The sequence below is a fragment of the Stegostoma tigrinum genome, chromosome 11, assembly GCF_030684315.1.
Source record: "Stegostoma tigrinum isolate sSteTig4 chromosome 11, sSteTig4.hap1, whole genome shotgun sequence".
Taxonomy (NCBI): Eukaryota; Metazoa; Chordata; class Chondrichthyes; order Orectolobiformes; family Stegostomatidae; genus Stegostoma; species Stegostoma tigrinum.
In genome coordinates this window covers 53315450-53333302 of record NC_081364.1, presented here as the reverse complement: position 1 = coordinate 53333302, position 17853 = coordinate 53315450, and the positions used below count along the sequence as shown (strand labels likewise).

Sequence of the window (17853 nt, the reverse complement as noted above, 5' to 3'; positions counted from 1 at the left end):
ACAGATATTTTGCTTTTAATTGTAAGGGCATTAGTGAGACTGAATTACTTCATGATGCAATATCCACTAGATATTGAAGCTTAGAAGGACAAGAAATGATCTTCTTGAAATGTAAATAGCATTTGCCTCGTCAGAATCAAAGACAGTTAGGCCAGATCTCTGCCCCAAGATATTCCAGCAGCGATGGGATGGGGCTAAAGGCGATTTGCCTCTAAAAATAAGCATCTTCCTTTGTGCCTGGCGGCTCCAACCAGTGGAGTTCCTAGATTCCCAATGACTTCAATTTTACTGCCTACTGCTGGCTAAAGTATTTTTTCATGTTATCACCATAACTAAAATTTGCTGCAACAAGCAATATCAGAGTGGATTATCAGTTCAATACAGGTAAAATATACCATGCCTCCCAAAAAAAATGATTAATGATTCAAAGAACTTGTGTTTGCCAAAACAAATATAAAAATCCTCAAGTACTAAAATCTGGAGCGTATTTTCTCAGACTCATTCCATCAGAAATGGTGCACATAAAAAAATGTTTGAATCCACTTGGATATCATAACCTCTGACAATGATCTAATTTTAAAATGTTTTATTTTTCATCTTTGTTAATATACAGAACATTTTAAGATCTTGGTCTCTCCTTCTTGCCTTTGTATAGAGCCAGCAGAGATACATTGGCTACTTTCACCACCTTGAAACGGACACCAGGAATATCACCAACAGCATGGCCCTTACGACCAAAGCCAGCAACAAGAACTTCATCGTTTTCCTAAAGACAAGAAAGTTAAACTATAAATGAAATAGCTCAAAGCATGTACAAACTTGGGAACTATCCAGTCTTTAATTGTTGGTAAGAGGTGAAAGACCACCAATGGTTGTTACAGTTCTTAACTGTTTATCATTGGAATCAAAGAAAACCCGGTGAATACCATTAATCAATTAGGGAAGAGCTATAAATTATGCTGAGTTAACCGAGTATGAACCAAACTGCAGGCTTTTTGGAATCATCATACTTCGACTATGACAACAAAGGTTTTCAAATCAGTTTTGTTTAAACATTCTTTTACTTTTTAAGTGAAGCACACGTGAATGAGCTGGACATGCAATAAATGCATGGGCAATTTCATATAAGGCAGAACAAAGAAAATTGTCAAGATGAGTACTAGGTGAAAAATAGTCAGGATATGATTCAATTCTAAAGACAGACCCAATATCATCAGTAAACAACTGATCAAACTCAGAAGTATGAGTATGACAAGTGGGAAAATGCAAGAAAAAGATATAACATTTTGAATTTGTAATCATTAATGCACTGTACCAATCAGAAATTTTTCTATTGATCTTTTTGAAAGAGTGAATGAATCAGAAGTAGGAGAGGAAGTAGGAACATGAAAAGCGCATATAGATATGTTACTTGAAAATTTTAACAAGAGCACAATGTGGCACCAAGTGGATGTTTTGCATTAATGCGCCAGTGACAAGAAATTTAAACATCGTGTCTCATGCACCCTTCTAGCGTACGACCCTTCAGTACTTTAACCTCCAATCTGCAATCTCAAATGCTAGTAAATGTCTGGAAGTATCTTGTACCCTTCTTGTGCTTTTGCCAATTTTAAATTTTTTATTCAAAAATCAGTAGGTCCAAGCTCTCTATCATCCTACCCACAATCACAAATACATTTGTGCATTTTGAGTGCACTTTGGTTTCTACACGAGTGCAAAATCTATTACACAATTAAGTAAAATGCTGGGATTGGCCCAGATTGGTATGGAAATTCTATATGGCCAAGAAACTATACAGAAATTCTTCCTTCTAGAATCCACTCTACAACTACTTTATTATGTACTAACGTGGGTACAACAGTAATGTAGAAAATAAGTGTCTGCTGATTTACTTTACTAGTTTTCTCAATTTATTCTGCTGCAGTCATTTCACAGCAATGCAGAGATCAAGTACTCAAATACATTGGCTAGACAGTAAGCTAATAATGATGGCCACTATCATCACATCTTAAACTTTTCTCCTGTTGTCTTATAGAAAATTCAGAATTTTCACATTTCGTTATCAATGATTCTACATAACCCCACAGGGTGTAGCAGTCTCTATAGCCATAAAAAAATTATTCAAAATGACAAAAACATTAATTTAGTCTTGCTGTGAGAGAAGCTACTTTTTGCCAAAATCAGATATTGTGGATTTTTAAATTGTTCCAAGTTCACAATTTCTACTAAACTTCACTTTGAAATATTTTCAAAAAGACAAGTTTCTCCATTATTACAATGATGGAATTTTGTAAATTTGATTCTTTAGTTTCAACCTTAATCCTACTGAGATTTAAACATTATTTTGACATCCACGAAGTTTGACAAATTAAGCAAAGGTTCACTGGCTTTTTCCTTCCTGGTTTCTGGCAAGGACATTTCGATCAGACTGGACACTCATCCCCTTCAATTACGTCACAGCAGTTGGGTGGCTACTGTCTCTTGAATAATCTGTGATTGGTCTCCAGCAAACATTTTCCTTCATGCTGGCTATATCTAACGTGTTGCTCAAGCTGTCTCCCTCATTCCCACCTACTTCAGCTGCTACAAGCGACCTTGCTTTGTTAAGGAGTAATAATGTGGAAATAGAACGTAAGAGATCATTCATAGGAGAAAACAGGTTTAAAAGTGGTATACAAAAAGGCAAGAAGGTGAATTATTAAATTATTATTGCATGGGGAATGGAATATGAAAGTTAAAATGTTTTTCTGTAGTTGCACAAGGCACTGCAGTGCCCACATCTAGAATGTTTTGTACGGTTTAGGTTACCTAAAGGTGTTAGACAAAGTGCAGAGAAGGTTCACTCAACTGCTACCTGGGATTAAATGGTTATAAGGAAACGTTGAACATGTTGAACTCACATCCATTGAAACTCAGAAGAATGGGAGGTGAAATTATTTAAACAAAGATGCCAAGAGGACTTGGCAGGGTAGCTGCTGAAAGGATATTTCCTTTTATGGTGACAGAACTGGGATACACAGAATTTAAAAATAAGGGTCTTCCATTTAAGACTGAGGAGAAAGTCACAAATCTCTCTTCCCCTGATAGCACTGGAAGGCAGGGTCATTGAGTATTTTTAAAGGTAGAATTAGGTAGAACCTCAACAAGTGACTTAAAAGGGTACTGAAAAAAATCAGTGTGGTTATCTGCAATATCAAAATGGCCACCATGCATGTGCAGACATTGCCCTTGACGTCACTTTGCCATGACAGGGCAGGCTGCAGGAAGGATGTGCATATGCAATGATGTCAGTGATTTGTGCGCAATGATATCACCACTAGTGTGCAGACCACTAACAAGGAACTGGGAAGGTGAGGCAAAGACAGTTGATAATCATTTACACTTTGCTTTTAAACCATTCCATAAGGTATGCTAAAAATACAAATCGCTTACCTCAATGAAATTCAAGCAGCCATCATTTGGAACAAAAGCTGTGATTTTCTTGCCGTTCTTAATAAGTTGGACTCGAACACACTTTCTAATGGCAGAATTGGGCTGCTTAGCCTCAACACCACTGTATCAAAAAAAATTAAATTCACATTCTCAATGCCTTTCGCCTAAAAGATATGACTAACACATGCAATTAAGTCAGAGTAAATCAATTAATTATCAAAGTATTACGCATTTTTGTACACAGGCATTATATAAATACGTATCACATTCCATTTAACATGCAGTATTATTGTGTTAATTTGTAAAATGAGTCTCATATCTCTTATACTGTGTAACTGATCTGAACGTTAAGATTATGTTCGATCTACGGTACAGACCATGGTCTAGCTAAGTATCATGGCACCAGGCCACAACTGCTTACATATAATTAGCCATACCATCAGAATTATGTACCAAACAGTAACTAGCAACTTTTCCAGAGAGTGCATGACCAATTCGCCAAAACCATTCTTTTACACATTCCAAGTTCTTTTTTTGTAAAATGATGAGCATGCAGCTGTAGTACAGAGGACACTTTACAGAAAGGATAAAAATCTTACAGTAGCCAGTAATAGTCAACAAAATCCTCAATTTTAAAATACTTACACTTTCTCCAAGACTATTCCTTTGGCATGAGAGGCACCACCAAATGGGTTGGCCTTCAGGGCAGTCCCTAAGTGTGCTTTCTTGTATTGCTTATCATGCCATTTCTGATCGCGCCGAAGATTACGCAATTTTCTGGCTGTACGAAGACCACGGCATTTACCTAAGAGCAAATATTAAAATTCATTTCTGGTTACAAATGTTTATTTTAGTATGAGGAATAAGAGTAAGTTGTTAGGAATAACTGTAATCTGCCCAAAGAAGTCAGTAGTCAAACTCAACCAAATGGTTTGCCGATGCTCAAGATATCATCTACCATAACATAGAAGCGATTTCTAGCAATACATTTACTGCAAAACAAAATTACAGACCACTAAAGTGCTGTGATTTTTCCATACCCAAGAATGCCACTATTGAATGTACTTTCAAATATTTCAAAGGAGAAATTGTAACAATTAAGTGTAACATTGACTACATAATTTCTATTTTTTTTGTCGCCCTGCTAAAGAAAAACGTAACTTGGTAAAGTCGATAATATGACACTCAATCAAAATCCCGTTGTCCGATTGGTGACGGCCTTGCTCAGAACGAAGGCTGAACATCTAGGTTGCTCATTTCATCGCAGACTTTGCTGCGGCGGCACGGGGGGGCGGGGAAGAGACTCCCCACCAGCGAAGTGATGAACTAAATCCACAGAATTGAAAAAAGTCTGGTGGTGCAGTGGTAGTATCATTATCTCTGAGCCAGGAGGCCTGGATTCAAGTTTTACCTGCTCCAGAGGTGTCTAATAATAAATCCGAAAATAAGTCCAGCACGTTCTCAGATGCTTTCCAACAAACTATCTCATCTAATTAAGTATTCTTTTACTACAGTTGGGTAATATGCACTGTGTTTTTCTCAGTGGACTTTTAAAAAAACTTTATTTCCGAACATGCTGAAGGCAAAGCGATAGCCTGGAGCAAGGCCTAGGCCTACAGCCTTGCATCAGGAAGCCATTGCGTGGCAGCCCGCATGCGGTCGCTTCTCCCACTGACAAAACAGAAAGAAATAAATTGCCAGCGCTCCAATGGCGGATATGAACCGTGCAAAATCCGTGTGGGAATTTTTTAAAAAAGGGGGACTCGGTGCGAGAACCGTCATGTCAGACCGGTTGTTCTCTCACTCATTCACTCCCTTACCCATGGTGACGGACTCAGCCTCACAGCAAAAAGACCGAGACCACCGTGCGCCGCCTCTATTACCAAACACAGGACCCCAGCCAGCGGCCCTCTCACCGCCTGCCGTAAAGTACAAATAAATACACCCTTTACATTCAACTGCAGAAAGTCTAAGCGGAAATAATTTCCCCATTTGCAAAGAAAATATTTATTTAACGAAATCATGTGTTTTGTCTGCTTAAAACGTGTGAATTCTGATATCCCGCCTCCTGCTGGTCAGAATTGGCTTATTGACGCGGGCCGAAGCGCTGAGTGGTAGTGACAGCTGTCAATCAGAAGGAGTTTGCTCTCCCTTGGTGGCCGCAGGCTGAAGCTTGTCTTTGGCTCTGGATTGCCGAACGTTGTTTCGGACGCGCTGCTGGTTATTTATCGATGGAAACCTATAAAATACAGTGCTTAACAATTTCCCTCCTCATGAGATTTTCCGTTACGGCTGATCATACCGTGCCCGTTATCATGTGGTCGTCAGCGAAGTAAGTTAAAGTTTTCAAGTTACAAGTCGTTTAACTTGTGGAAATAAAATTTACCTTCAATGTTTAGTACTGTATGTATACATCAATTTTAATAATGTTATGAAGGCTAAATAGGGGACATGCTATTCTGTTCATCGTTAATGATGTACCTTTGAATTGCCCAATACAATATTCCAGCCTTTTGCGAATATTGTAAACTTAACTGTGAACTAACTCCTGACATTATCAATTTATTACTGAGTATTACATATACGACGGCAATTTCATAAACAGCTAAAACTTCAAATGATTTATTATCTGCCATTTTATATAAACCTAACCATCTTATCTATTTAAGTCGCTAATTTGTTTTTGTATTTCTTCAATTCCCTTTGAAGCAATTTTTACACGAAACGAAAAACAATTGCAATGCCCCTGTAATTTGATCTACCACTAAATGTTGATTTTTTTACATTTTCAAATAATGAAACCTCTTGGTATCACTAGCATTTTTATTTTTTAATTTCGGAGTTCTAAAATGTGCAGGTTGCTTTTTCTTGTGCCAGACTTTAACTCAACAGATAATTTAATTGTTTATTGTGAGTGGAGAATAAGACTAAAATGTATGTGTTTTTAATCAAACGGTGCACTTATTTCCCAATGGTGAATCTAATCTGAATGTCTAGCTGTACTGCACAGATGGCACTTTACCGATCATGTCGGCCAATGTGGGCATGTGATTCCGTTAATCCGTATTAGACAATCTGAGATCCAACAATAAATCAGTGCTCGGATAATGTTAACGATTCCACGTTCCGAATTGCCTTCTCCGATTTTATAATTTCTCACCAACACAAATGAGGTTCAGATAGCCGTGATGCTGGAATAGTATACCCAATACGTGAGAAAGACAACCACGCAGAAAAATATCTTTTACATACTATATATTATGCCCCAGTGTATAAATTCCACACTTTAAAGAGCTCTGGCTTCTTTTTATTACAAAAAGCAGAAATCGCTGGAGAAACCCGGCAGGTCAGGTAGCTCCTGTGCAGAGAAAGCAGAGATAATGTTTTGAGTCCAGTAACCCTTCTTCAGAAACGTTAACCCTGTCTTCTCTCCACACATGCTGCCAGACCTGCTGAGTTTTTGTTACAGATTTCCAGTGTCCGCAGTTCTCTTTTTTTTGCATAACATCTCTTTTGTGACACCTTTTTCAGTTCAGTGGCAGCGCTCACCTTCCTAGCACCAAATTACGCAACGTTACAATAGTTCGCGTATGGTGTCATTTATACGTATTTTAAAAAAACTGTCCGAAGCCAAAATGTTCTAGGAATAAGGTTGAAGAAATGATCGAACCGTGAGGCTATTTGCATATCTTCGTCCGCTCCGGAAAATATTTCGCTCAAATGAATAATGCTCAAGGTCTGCCAGAACCAAGTTTTGTTCCTGACTGGACAACGTTTGTTCATATTTCTGCCACCTATTGTCTGGCAAAATGCTGATAAATATTTCGGTAAATATCTTGCGGAGCTTTTACAAAGCTTCGTAACGAAAACACCCTATAAAGTCTGTGCACTTGCACTAACAACACTTGAAGATATCATTCAAAAATAATTAGCTTTCTTTGCTGTTTAATTCTTGATGCCCCACATCCGTTCACAAAGGCAGTGGTATTGCGAAATATTTTCTGGTTGTTTATTGTATCCTTTCGTAAATATCTAAAAATGTAACTACATTTTTTGAGCCACGGTAAACTTGAAGGGAACGAGTCCTATACAACTGACCGAAGTTCATATGTTGGGGAGTGCATGAACTGGGAGTTTCTCGTCCTCCGATTTTCACGGCATGATTCCGTCTGAGCTGGCTATCTACAATCCAACAAAGTGTGGAGCTGGATGAACACAGCAGGTCAAGCAGCATCTCAGGAGCACAAAAGCTGACGTTTCGGGCCCAGACCACTTCATCAGAAAAGGGGGATGGGGAGAGGGTTCTGAAAAAAAATAGGGATAGAGGGGGAGGCAGACTGATGATGGATAGAGGAGGAGATAGGTGGAGAAGAGAGTATAGGTGGGGAGGTAGAGAGGGGATAGGTCAGTCTGGGGAGAACGGAGGTCAAGAGGGCGGGATGAGGTTAATAGGTAAGAGATGGAGGTGTGGCTTGAGGTGGGAGGAGGGGATAGGTGAGAGGAAGACCTCAATTTCCTACCTACTAATCTCAAACCGCCCCCTTGAAAAAACAATGTATTACAATCCAACAAATCTGTTTTTGTGCGGCAGTTAAAGACTGAAAGGTGATGAGACATTCCACTGGTTGGATATTCACTAAATAAAATTAAAGTACTTTGAATGCTGGAGATCTGACATAAATCAGAAAGTGCTGAAGACGCCCAGTAGGTCTGGTACATTAATGGTGAGTCAAACCTCTGTTTTGAAAAAGAACATAGTTGGACTCCAAAAGTTAAGTATGTCTTTGCCTCTCCGCAGAAGCTGCTAGACCTGCTGAGTTTCCCCAGTGGAGATACCAAGGTGTAGAGCTGGATGAACACAGTAGGCCAGGCAGCATAAGAGGAGCAGGAAGGCTGACATTTCGGGTCGGGACCCTCCTTCAGATCCTTTCTGAAGAAGGATCCAACCCAAAACATCAGCTTTCCTGCTCCTCTGATGCTGCCTGGTCTGCTGTGTTCCTCCAGCTCCACACTGTCGTATCAAATAGGTAGATGTTTCTATTTCACTATCAATACAAATATAGTACTTCATTCAATTTAACACAGGGCATTGTGGAAAACAGTGAATATTCCACATCAAGAGCACAATGGATCACACAAAGAAACCCTGGAGCTGTTCAGGTACCTCAGTCCTGTAGTCAACAGAGGTCCAAAGAATGTAATACTTCTCTGGCAAGACAAGGTAATTCAGGCAAAATTCTTTCTATAAATCTATGAGTTAAATGGTTCTAAACTTTTTTAAAAATTCAACAGAATGCTGCAGCTTAAAAAGCAATGTGTAAGAATGGGCAAAAAAAAACTTTTTTTTGGTTAGCCCCAGAATCTGGGAAAGATTATTGATTAGGTTCCCTACAGTGTGGAAACAGGCCCTTTGGCCCAACAAGTCCACACCACCCCTTGAAGCATCCCACCCAGACCCATCCCCCTATAACCCACACACCCCTGAACACAATGGGCAATTTAGCATGGCTGATCCACCGAGCCTGCGCATCTTTGGACTGTGGGAGGAAACCAGAGCACCCGGAGGAAACCCACGCAGACATGGGGAGAACGTGCAAACTCCACACAGACAGTCACCCGAGGCTGGAATCAAACCTGGATCCCTGGCACTGTGAGGCTGCAGCGCTGACCACTGAGCCACCGTGCTGCCCATTATATTCCACGTTAATTTTTATCCATCTTTTTTCTAGCTAATACCAGCATAATGTTCCTATAAAATCACTGCAATATTTACTAAATTGCAAATAAAGCAAAATGCTAATGTGTAATCTTGAAATGTGAAAATCTATTATGAAATCCCTCTGTTGACTGCTAAAAACTGCTCATTATTTCATGATCATTCCGGAGTCATCCCAGAATGCAAAGATAGTCCGACTTCTTTTCCCTACTGAAAACCATATAACTATATCATAAGTGTCAGGAGCTAAAGAAAAGCAAAGAACTGTGGATTCTGGAAACCAGAAACAAAACAGAAATTGCTGGAAAAACTCAGCAGGTCTGGCAGCATCTGTGGAGAAAAAAGCAGAGTTGACATTTTGGGTCCAGTGACCCTTCTTCAGAATTTCAGTTCTCAGTTTTTTTCCGGTTCTGTTCTTGTGTCAGAAACTCATGGATATCTTTGTCACTAAGATTTATACACTCCCATCAGCTGCGTCTGACACATTCATCCCTTACACTAGCTGATCTGGTCAAATTTACTTTACTAACCTTCCTGGCTCTCGTCTGAAACTTTTATCTTTCTCTTTTATCTTACCTCATCTGTGGTCTGAATTCAAACATCCCTGAAACCCACCTTGTCTTGATCTTTCCTTGCTCCTATTCCCATTAAGTTGCTGAACACTCAACTTCTCACCTCATGTTCAGCAATATTGTAAAGAGTTTAGAGTTTATAGATAATTGAGTTTTATATGGAGTATATACTTCAAGTATTACCTTTCTCTCCTTTATATATGCAATCATCACCCTCTCCTAAAAAAGAATCTTGATGTCTCCATGGAGGAAAGGGAAGTTTGCATATGGAACAGTAGTTTGCAAGAATGAAGCTCTTGAAAATGTTGACTACTTCCAAATTTGTGCTGAAGTTTTCCTCAGCCTTGTTGTTTGAATCCCTGTGACAGGCTTCTGTCCTTATCTTAATACCAAGACATCACTTACCCAATTACAAACCAGATCCTATGTGACAGTGACAAAGGTAAATTATCTTTCCTTATTCATCTGGGCTCATCTGCAACCTTTGACATGCCATTCTCCTCAACTCTTCTCCACTATCAATCCACTTGGGTGGCACTACACTTGCCTAGTTCGACTCTTACAACTGCACTTGAAATGGCTTTTCTTTGTGATCCTGCTCTGTCAGTGTTTCCCAGGAATTTACCCTTAGCCCTCCTATTTCTTATCCACACAATGCCTCTCAGCAACATCAAAAGACAGTCTTAGATTTCACATGTGCTCTGAGAATCCCCAATTCTACCATGATACTATTTCTCTAGACTCTTCCGCTGTTGAAAAAATATTATTCTGCCTATCTGACATAGTGAATGCAGAAACAGAAATTTTCTTCAATGAAATTTTGGAAAAAATCAAAGTCTTTATTCTCTACCGCAAACTTTGTTTTCTTGCTACTGACTCTATTCCTTTCCTGGCAACATTCTGAGATCAAATTATCTTGGTGTCATATTTCAACTCATGATGTACTTCTGATCAGGTAACTGTAGCACCAAAATCGTATAAGTTGTGTGATTTAACACTTGCGTAAGTTCATCCGATGAAAAATCGTCACCCATGTCTTTGTTACCTCTAGATGTGGCTAGCTAAATGGACTCCTGGTAAACCTCTCAGATTTTATCTTCTGTAAAACTTAAATCATTCTAAATTTTGCTGCTGTCCTGCTCATCTTTTAACCCTGTCCTTGTGATGTATGCCAGCTCCCAATCAAGCAATAGGTTGATGTGAAAATTCTTATCAAAATTTTCAAATCCCTCTGTGACCTTGCTTCTCATGTCTGTAATCCCTTCCACTCCCACAACATTCAGCCATCTGTGCTTGTCTAATTCCAATGTCTTATTTAATGGAAACTCACATTTATTTAAATTATAGTTCTTACATTTCCCTACATTTTGATTGTACCTTCAGCTGAACATCCATGATATTATCACTGTGGATGGCAAGTTGGCTCACGCATTTTCAAATATTCAGGTATGGTGGAACTTAATTTCATAAGCACATTTTTCAAAATTATAGCTTTGTTTATTCTAAGGAAGCAGTAGCAAATTAAGACGTCTTGTACAAAAAAGTTAGTCATTGAATTTTAAGTGTTACTTTAGATTATGAACAATATTCAGAACGTAACTGATAGCTTATAAAACTAATGAAACATTAACTCACTTCTAAAAAAGGCAAATGAAGAAAAATAGAAAATACAGAATTATTTCACAGTAATGACAAAATAATTAGAAGAAACTGTGAATAGGACATTGTATAACACTATACTTGCTTGGCAGATTCTAAGCCATCATAGAGAATTTTTTCAACGAGTTTGTTTTCTCATCCTTCCCAACCAACAATACATTTAAACTTTATTAAATTCGATGGATTAATTTTTAAAATAGTTTTAATAATAATATAAATGTAATTTTATATTTTTGCTAAGTTTATAATCCTTTTATTAGGTTGAAAGTTAAATGAAAAGATTTTGGTCATGATATTGACATGAGAATTGAAAGGATGGTTTTGCAAATCATCTAATGTACAAGTAGCTAAAAACATGATCCAAAACTTTCCTAGTTTGTCAAAAGTCACAATGTTTTCATGTGTCTTTAATAGGATAATAGTGGATACTTGCCATAAGTTCACACCATTGCCATCAGTTAACAACTGTGTATTGATTCCACTGGAAGCGATTGGAATGTGTCGCCTGTGGAGGAGCAGGATGTCACAGAAATCACTTACCTGATTGCTGAATGTAGTGATTGTAACAAGGTCAGCCAGGTGGACCTCATTGAATATGAGTTCCCTGATTGGAACTGTTAATCTGGTCCAATCAGATAAAAGGCAGAGTATCAGACATTCTGCCAATCTGAGAGCTGGCTCTGAGGGAGCTGAACCAGTGTCAGAGACTTTACGCGTGTAAATAAAGGGAGACTTGATGACGGAATACTGGCCTCTGTGGCATTATTTCACTGGTGATGAGACTAAAGCACATGCCTGAAGAAACTCGCTCACAAACGTCATCTTTGAGTTGGCGTAAACATTACACCGTTATTTCGTGAAGCTTGACTCATTTGACCCTACCGTCAAAGACAGGCCCAGTATGTAGAAAAATGTGTTATTTTTTCCCAGGTAAATGACTTTAGGGCAGGTGAAAAGCAATGATTAGGTCTCCTGACAATGTGTTGACCCACAGCATTTTTGGTTATTAGGAGTCTAGGTTTAGGTAGAGAACATTACAATCCTAAGCCTCTTCGAATTCTGAGATGTTATAGCTTTTACTCAGCAATTCGAGAACCAGTGGAATCTGTATTGAGATTTTTAGGTCAACTGGCAGAGGCATGTGACTTTGGTTTAACCCTTACTGAGATCCTGAGAGACCATTTGGAATGTGGGATTAATGATGTAACCAAGCAAAAGTACCCACTAGCTGAAGCCCAACTGGACTTCAAACAGGCACTACAATTGGCTTTATCATTGGAAAGTGTGGCAAGTGGAGCACATGAGTTGCCGGCTGTTCCATGGAAGTAAACAGCCTTGCCAGCCGGACAGAGCTAGGGGAACGCCACTTGAGCGAAAGTAATTATATAGCCACACTCAGGACATATCCTGACCAGAGGGACTCTCAGGCAGCCCGCAGCAAAACCCAAAACAAAGCCAAGCCTCAACCAAATGGCTAAAATTTGCTTGAGATTCTGGGCCAGCAAGCCATTGTAGTTGCTGCCGATATGTGGACCCAAGACAGCAAAGGAGTCCTACTAGACCTAAACTGAATAAGAGAACTAATAGTCCAGTATCTAGGAGGGTCCATCTACACCTGGTTTGGAATAAGTCAATTCCTTAGTAACATTCAAATCTGAACCATCAAAATAAACATCTGGTTAAATGGCCATCTGGTTCCAATGGAGGTCGACACCGAAGTGGCCGTTTCGGTAACCACAGGATCAGTCTATAACACAATTCATTCTGGGCTCCAGCCCTTAAGTTTGTGCAAGACCTTGGCTAGACTGAGAACCTATACCTGGGTACCTTTACAGATTAAGGCTATAACTGCAGTTCCAGTCTTCTATGAGAAGCCGCTGGTTCAGTAATCAGTGATTGTAGTAAAAGGCTCAGGTCAAACTTGACAGAGTGAATTTGACTGAGAAATATTCACCTAGATTGGCTCAACATTTTGATTAGAAAATGACTATCTGAGTGAAGTCCTAATTAAAAAACCAGAAGTCTTTCAGGAAGATCTAAGGACTATCAAAGGAGACAAAGCAATCTTGCATGTTAACCAGGAAGTAATTCCACGCTTCTACAAGGCCCGCCCAGTGACATTTGCCTTACGTGCAAAAGTAGAGACAGAAATCAGGAGGCTGGAAAACTAAGGAACCATCAAGGCAGTTTGCTGAATGAGCAGAACCAATTGGACCAATTTTGAAGCCTGACGGGTCAGTTTGCTTTTGTACGGATTTTAAACAAACAGTAAACCGTTTCTCACAGCTGGGTAAATACCAAATGCCTCACATAAAGGATTCATATGCAAAGCTGACAGGGGGTTGTCCTTCGCGAAGCTGGACATGAACCATGCGTACTTGCAGTTGCAGTGAGAGGAGGATTCCCAGAAGTATGCCACTAATAATACCATCAAGTTTGTACCAATATACAAAACTGCCATTTGAGGTATTATCAGCCTATGCAAGTTTTCAGCAGATGATGGAGAACATTTTGCAAGATCTACCCCAGGTCGCCATTTATCTAGATGACATGCTAATAAACAGGGAAGACCAATAAGGAGTACTTAGAGAACTTGGACCTCCCAGGCAGGCATATGCCTAAGAAGACGTAAGACTGCCCCTGAGTCCCTCTGGTCAGGATAAGTCCTGGGTGTGGCTATATATTTATTTTCACTCAAGTTGTGTTCTCCTAGTTCAGTCAGGCTGGCAAGGCTGTCTACTTCCATGGAATAGCCTAAGAACGGAAAAGTGTGTTCCAGCCACCTCAAGTGACAGAGTTGACAACTAAGTTACACCTGTTGGTAGATAAAGTGAGGGCGATCAAAGGTACCCCAGCTCCCACGTCTGTACCGGAGTTTAGGTCTTTCCTCGGGATGGTGAATTATTATGTAAGGTTCATACATAACCTTCTTCACCTGGACCATCTCCAACACATCCCTCACCTTCCTGGACCTCTCTGTCTCCATCTCAGGCAACCACCTAGAAACCGATGTCCATTTCAAGCCCATTGACTCCCACAGCTACCTAGAATACACCTCCTCCCACCCATCTTCCTGCAAAAATTCCATCCCTCATTCCCAATTCCTTCACCTCCGCCACATCTGCTCCCTGGATGAGGCATTCCACTCCCTCACATCCCAGATGTCTGCGTTCTTCAAGGACCACAACAACACCCCCCCCCCCCCACCCCCGCAGTGGTCGAGAATGCCCTGGACCATATTACCCACCACTCTTACCTCACACCCGGCCCCCACAATAACCGCCAAAAGAGAATCCCCCTAGTCCTCACATACCATCCCACCAACCTCCAGATACAACGCATCATCCTCCGACACTTCCACCATCTACAATCCGACCCCACCACCCAAGACATTTTTCCATCCCCACCCCGTCTGCTTTCCGGAGAGATCACTCTCTCCGTGACTCCCTTGTTCGCTCCACACTGCCCTCCAACCCCACCAAACCTGGCACTTGACCCTGCAACCGCAGGAAGTGCTACACTTGCCCCCACACCTCCTCCCTCACCCCCATCCCAGGCCCCAAGATGACTTTCCACATCAAGAAGATATTCACCTGCACATCTGCCAATGTGGTATACTGTACCCGTTGTGGCTTCCTCTACATTGGGGAAACCAAGCGGAGGCTTGAGGACCGCTTTGTAGAACACCTACGCTCGGTTCGCAATAAACAACTGCATCTCCGAGTCACAAACCATTTTAACACCCCCTCCCATTCCTTAGATGACATGTCCATCCTGGGCCACCTGCAGTGCCATAATGATGCCACCCGAAGGTTGCAGGAACAGCAGCTCATATTCCGCTTGGGAACCCTGCAGCCCAATGGTATCAAGGTGGATTTCACCAGCTTGAAAATCTCCCCTCCCCCCACTGCATCCCAAAACCAGCCCAGCTCGTCCCTGCCTCCCTAACTTGTTCTTCCTCTCACCTATCCCCTCTTCCCACCTCAAGCCGCACCTCCATTTCCTACCTACTAACCTCATCGCGCCCCCTTGACCTGTCCGTCCACCCCAGGCTGACCTATCCCCTCCCTACCTCTCCACCTATCTTCTCCTCTATCCATCTTCGGTCTGCCTCCCCCTCTCTCCCTATTTATTTCAGAACCCTCTCCCCATCCCCCTTTTCTGATGAACAGTCTAGGCCCGAAACGTCAGCTTTTGTGCTCCTAAGATGCTGCTTGGCTTCTGTGTTCATCCAGCTCCACACTTTGTTATCTTGGATTCTCCAACATCTGCAGTTCCCATTATCTCTGGCCTCCATCCTGGCACCTTCGTTTCAACTCCTCAAAAAGGGTCAACCTTGGAAATACTTGCGTAGCCAAGCCATAGCTGTTTCTTAACTTTTCTGAAAGTTATGCTCTGAGGCGAGATCTTGTATTGATATGCAGTACCTCCCCATACAGTATCGAGATAGTATTAGCTCATAGGTGGTTTAGTGGAGACCAACACCCAATAATGTATACATTCAAGACTGCTGAACTGTACCAGGGTCATACAGCCATCTTCAAAATGAAAATGTTGGCGAGAAGTTATGTCTGGTGGCCAGGATTGGATGCAGATACAGCTGCGTTGGTGGAGCAATCCTCTGGGTTGACATGGACGGAAATTACCACCAGCTCCTCATGGGCATGGCTGGGTAATCCCTGGACTTGGTTGCATGTCAACTGTGCAGGTCCTTTCATGAGCTAAATGTTCTTCATCATTGTTGATGCCCACTCAAAAGTGGTTGCACATGCATCGGGTTCATTCATCAAATACAGGAACAACAATAGAAAAACTGAACGCATCTTCTGCAATACACAGAATCCCGAAAGGGTTGGTCATGGATAATGGGCCATCGTTTACCAGCAAGGAATTTAGGTAGTTCCTAAAGTCAAATGGATTCAGCATATAAAGACAACTCCATACCATCCAACATCCAATGGTCTGGCAGAAAGAGAAGTCAAACTTTGAAGGTGGGCTTGAAGAAACAGCCTACAGCTTCGCTAAATACCAAACTGTCTCAGTTCCTACTGGATTATAGGATCATCCCTTATGCAATTGCAGGAATAGCTCCAGCAGAGTTGGGGAGAAGACTTCACACCAGGTTAAGTCTGATCTTCCCAGACCTGGACAGGGGTGAGGGTGAAATAGCATCAGGAACTCCAGGGCTGGACGCCAGACTCCGCCAAGTAAGACAGACAGTTTACTACAGGGAACAGTTTGGTGGAGGAACCACGGGAATAGTCTTGCATAGGTAAGAGTCTTGTTTGACGCAAGGACATGTCCACTTATGTATAAAGTTCAGTTAGGTGTGATGATCCTGAACAAGCATGTGGACAACATGAAAGCCACAAATTCACAAATGGTGTGGCAGCAAAACGTGCCTTGCTCCTCAGAACATTTGGAAAAGTTGTGAGAACCTGTGTGTTCTCCCTCGCCATCAAGCGTTGAAGAGGCCTCTGAATCGGAGATAAACACAGTGGATCACGCCGCATAGGCTCCTTTTCCACCAGAAGAAGGGAATGAAATTCTTCCGAGACTCTCTGGGTGCAAGAGGAGAGTTCCTGTGCATTACACGTTCCTGCGCACCCCCCGAAACCCTGTATCCGATACAGAGTCACAGGAACCTCACCCAGTGCTAAACGCCCCAGGAGGCACTACAAGAAAAAGGACATGCCTATGTCCTCACACTCAGAGGCCAAGGATGTAGTGATTGTAAACAAGGTCAGTCAGGGTACCTCATGGAATATAAATTCCCTGATTGGACCAGATTAACTGCCCCAATTAGGGAGGCCTGACTTACAGGTAAAGAGGGATGTCAGACACTCTGAAACTCTGAGAGAGCTGGACCAGTGTCAAGGACATTCCATGTGTAAATAAAGGGTGACTTAGTGATCGGACAGCAGTCTCTGTGGAGTTATTTCACTGAATAGCTAAGCCACGCACCTGGCAAGGTACTAGAATGGATCATAGAATTCCTCTTACCAGAATTTGCTGTCGGTTTTACTATGCAATGATGGCATGCAATGACGATGTCTTTTTTTAAAAATAGATTCAGTTTCACCATCTGCAGTGCTGGGAGTTGAATACATATCCCCATAGCTTTAGTCTGAGATTCTGGATTACCATTGACAACATCACTATGCCCTACCTTTGACATTTGTAAAATCAGTTTTATGAACTTTTTGCCTCCTGAATGTAAATGAAAGGAGTCATCTTGTGAGCTCACCTTGATATTTTTGATTGCCTGTAGAATGCCCTGGATTCCTCTCCATCGTCCATTATCTTACCAGCTGTAAACCAGCATTGGACAAATCAGCTTCCAAGATATCTTCAACAGAAACTTGGAGAAAACCCAATACTTGTGAACTACTTACCATTTTGGAATCCAGAACTGAACAGCACAAAATCATCTCTATTAATAGTGAAGTTATCATCAAAACACAGGTAGAATTA

At 41.1% G+C, this 17853-nt stretch overlaps 2 protein-coding genes across 4 annotated transcripts in view; one reads left to right on the top strand and one right to left on the bottom strand.

Annotated features, from left to right (window-relative positions):
• Positions 1–571: 571 nt before the first annotated feature.
• Positions 572–5345, bottom strand: rps23 (ribosomal protein S23). Its single transcript, XM_048547688.1, has 4 exons — positions 5253–5345; positions 4078–4237; positions 3433–3553; positions 572–766 (listed from the first exon to the last, which is right to left on the bottom strand). Exons 1-4 carry the CDS (start codon positions 5254–5256, stop codon positions 620–622), a joined length of 432 nt encoding a protein of 143 aa, XP_048403645.1. The 5' UTR covers positions 5257–5345; the 3' UTR covers positions 572–619.
• Positions 5346–5601: 256 nt separating this feature from the next.
• atp6ap1la (ATPase H+ transporting accessory protein 1 like a) overlaps positions 5602–17853 on the top strand; it is a 39541-nt gene continuing 27289 nt past the window's right edge. For all 3 annotated transcript variants that reach the window (XM_059649957.1, XM_048547306.2, XM_059649956.1), the window contains exons 1-4: positions 5602–5764; positions 8518–8653; positions 11104–11166; positions 17651–17844. In XM_059649957.1, the coding sequence (XP_059505940.1) occupies positions 5664–5764; positions 8518–8653; positions 11104–11166; positions 17651–17844 (494 nt within the window). In that variant the 5' untranslated portion in view covers positions 5602–5663. The remainder of the gene's footprint in view (positions 5765–8517; positions 8654–11103; positions 11167–17650; positions 17845–17853) is intronic.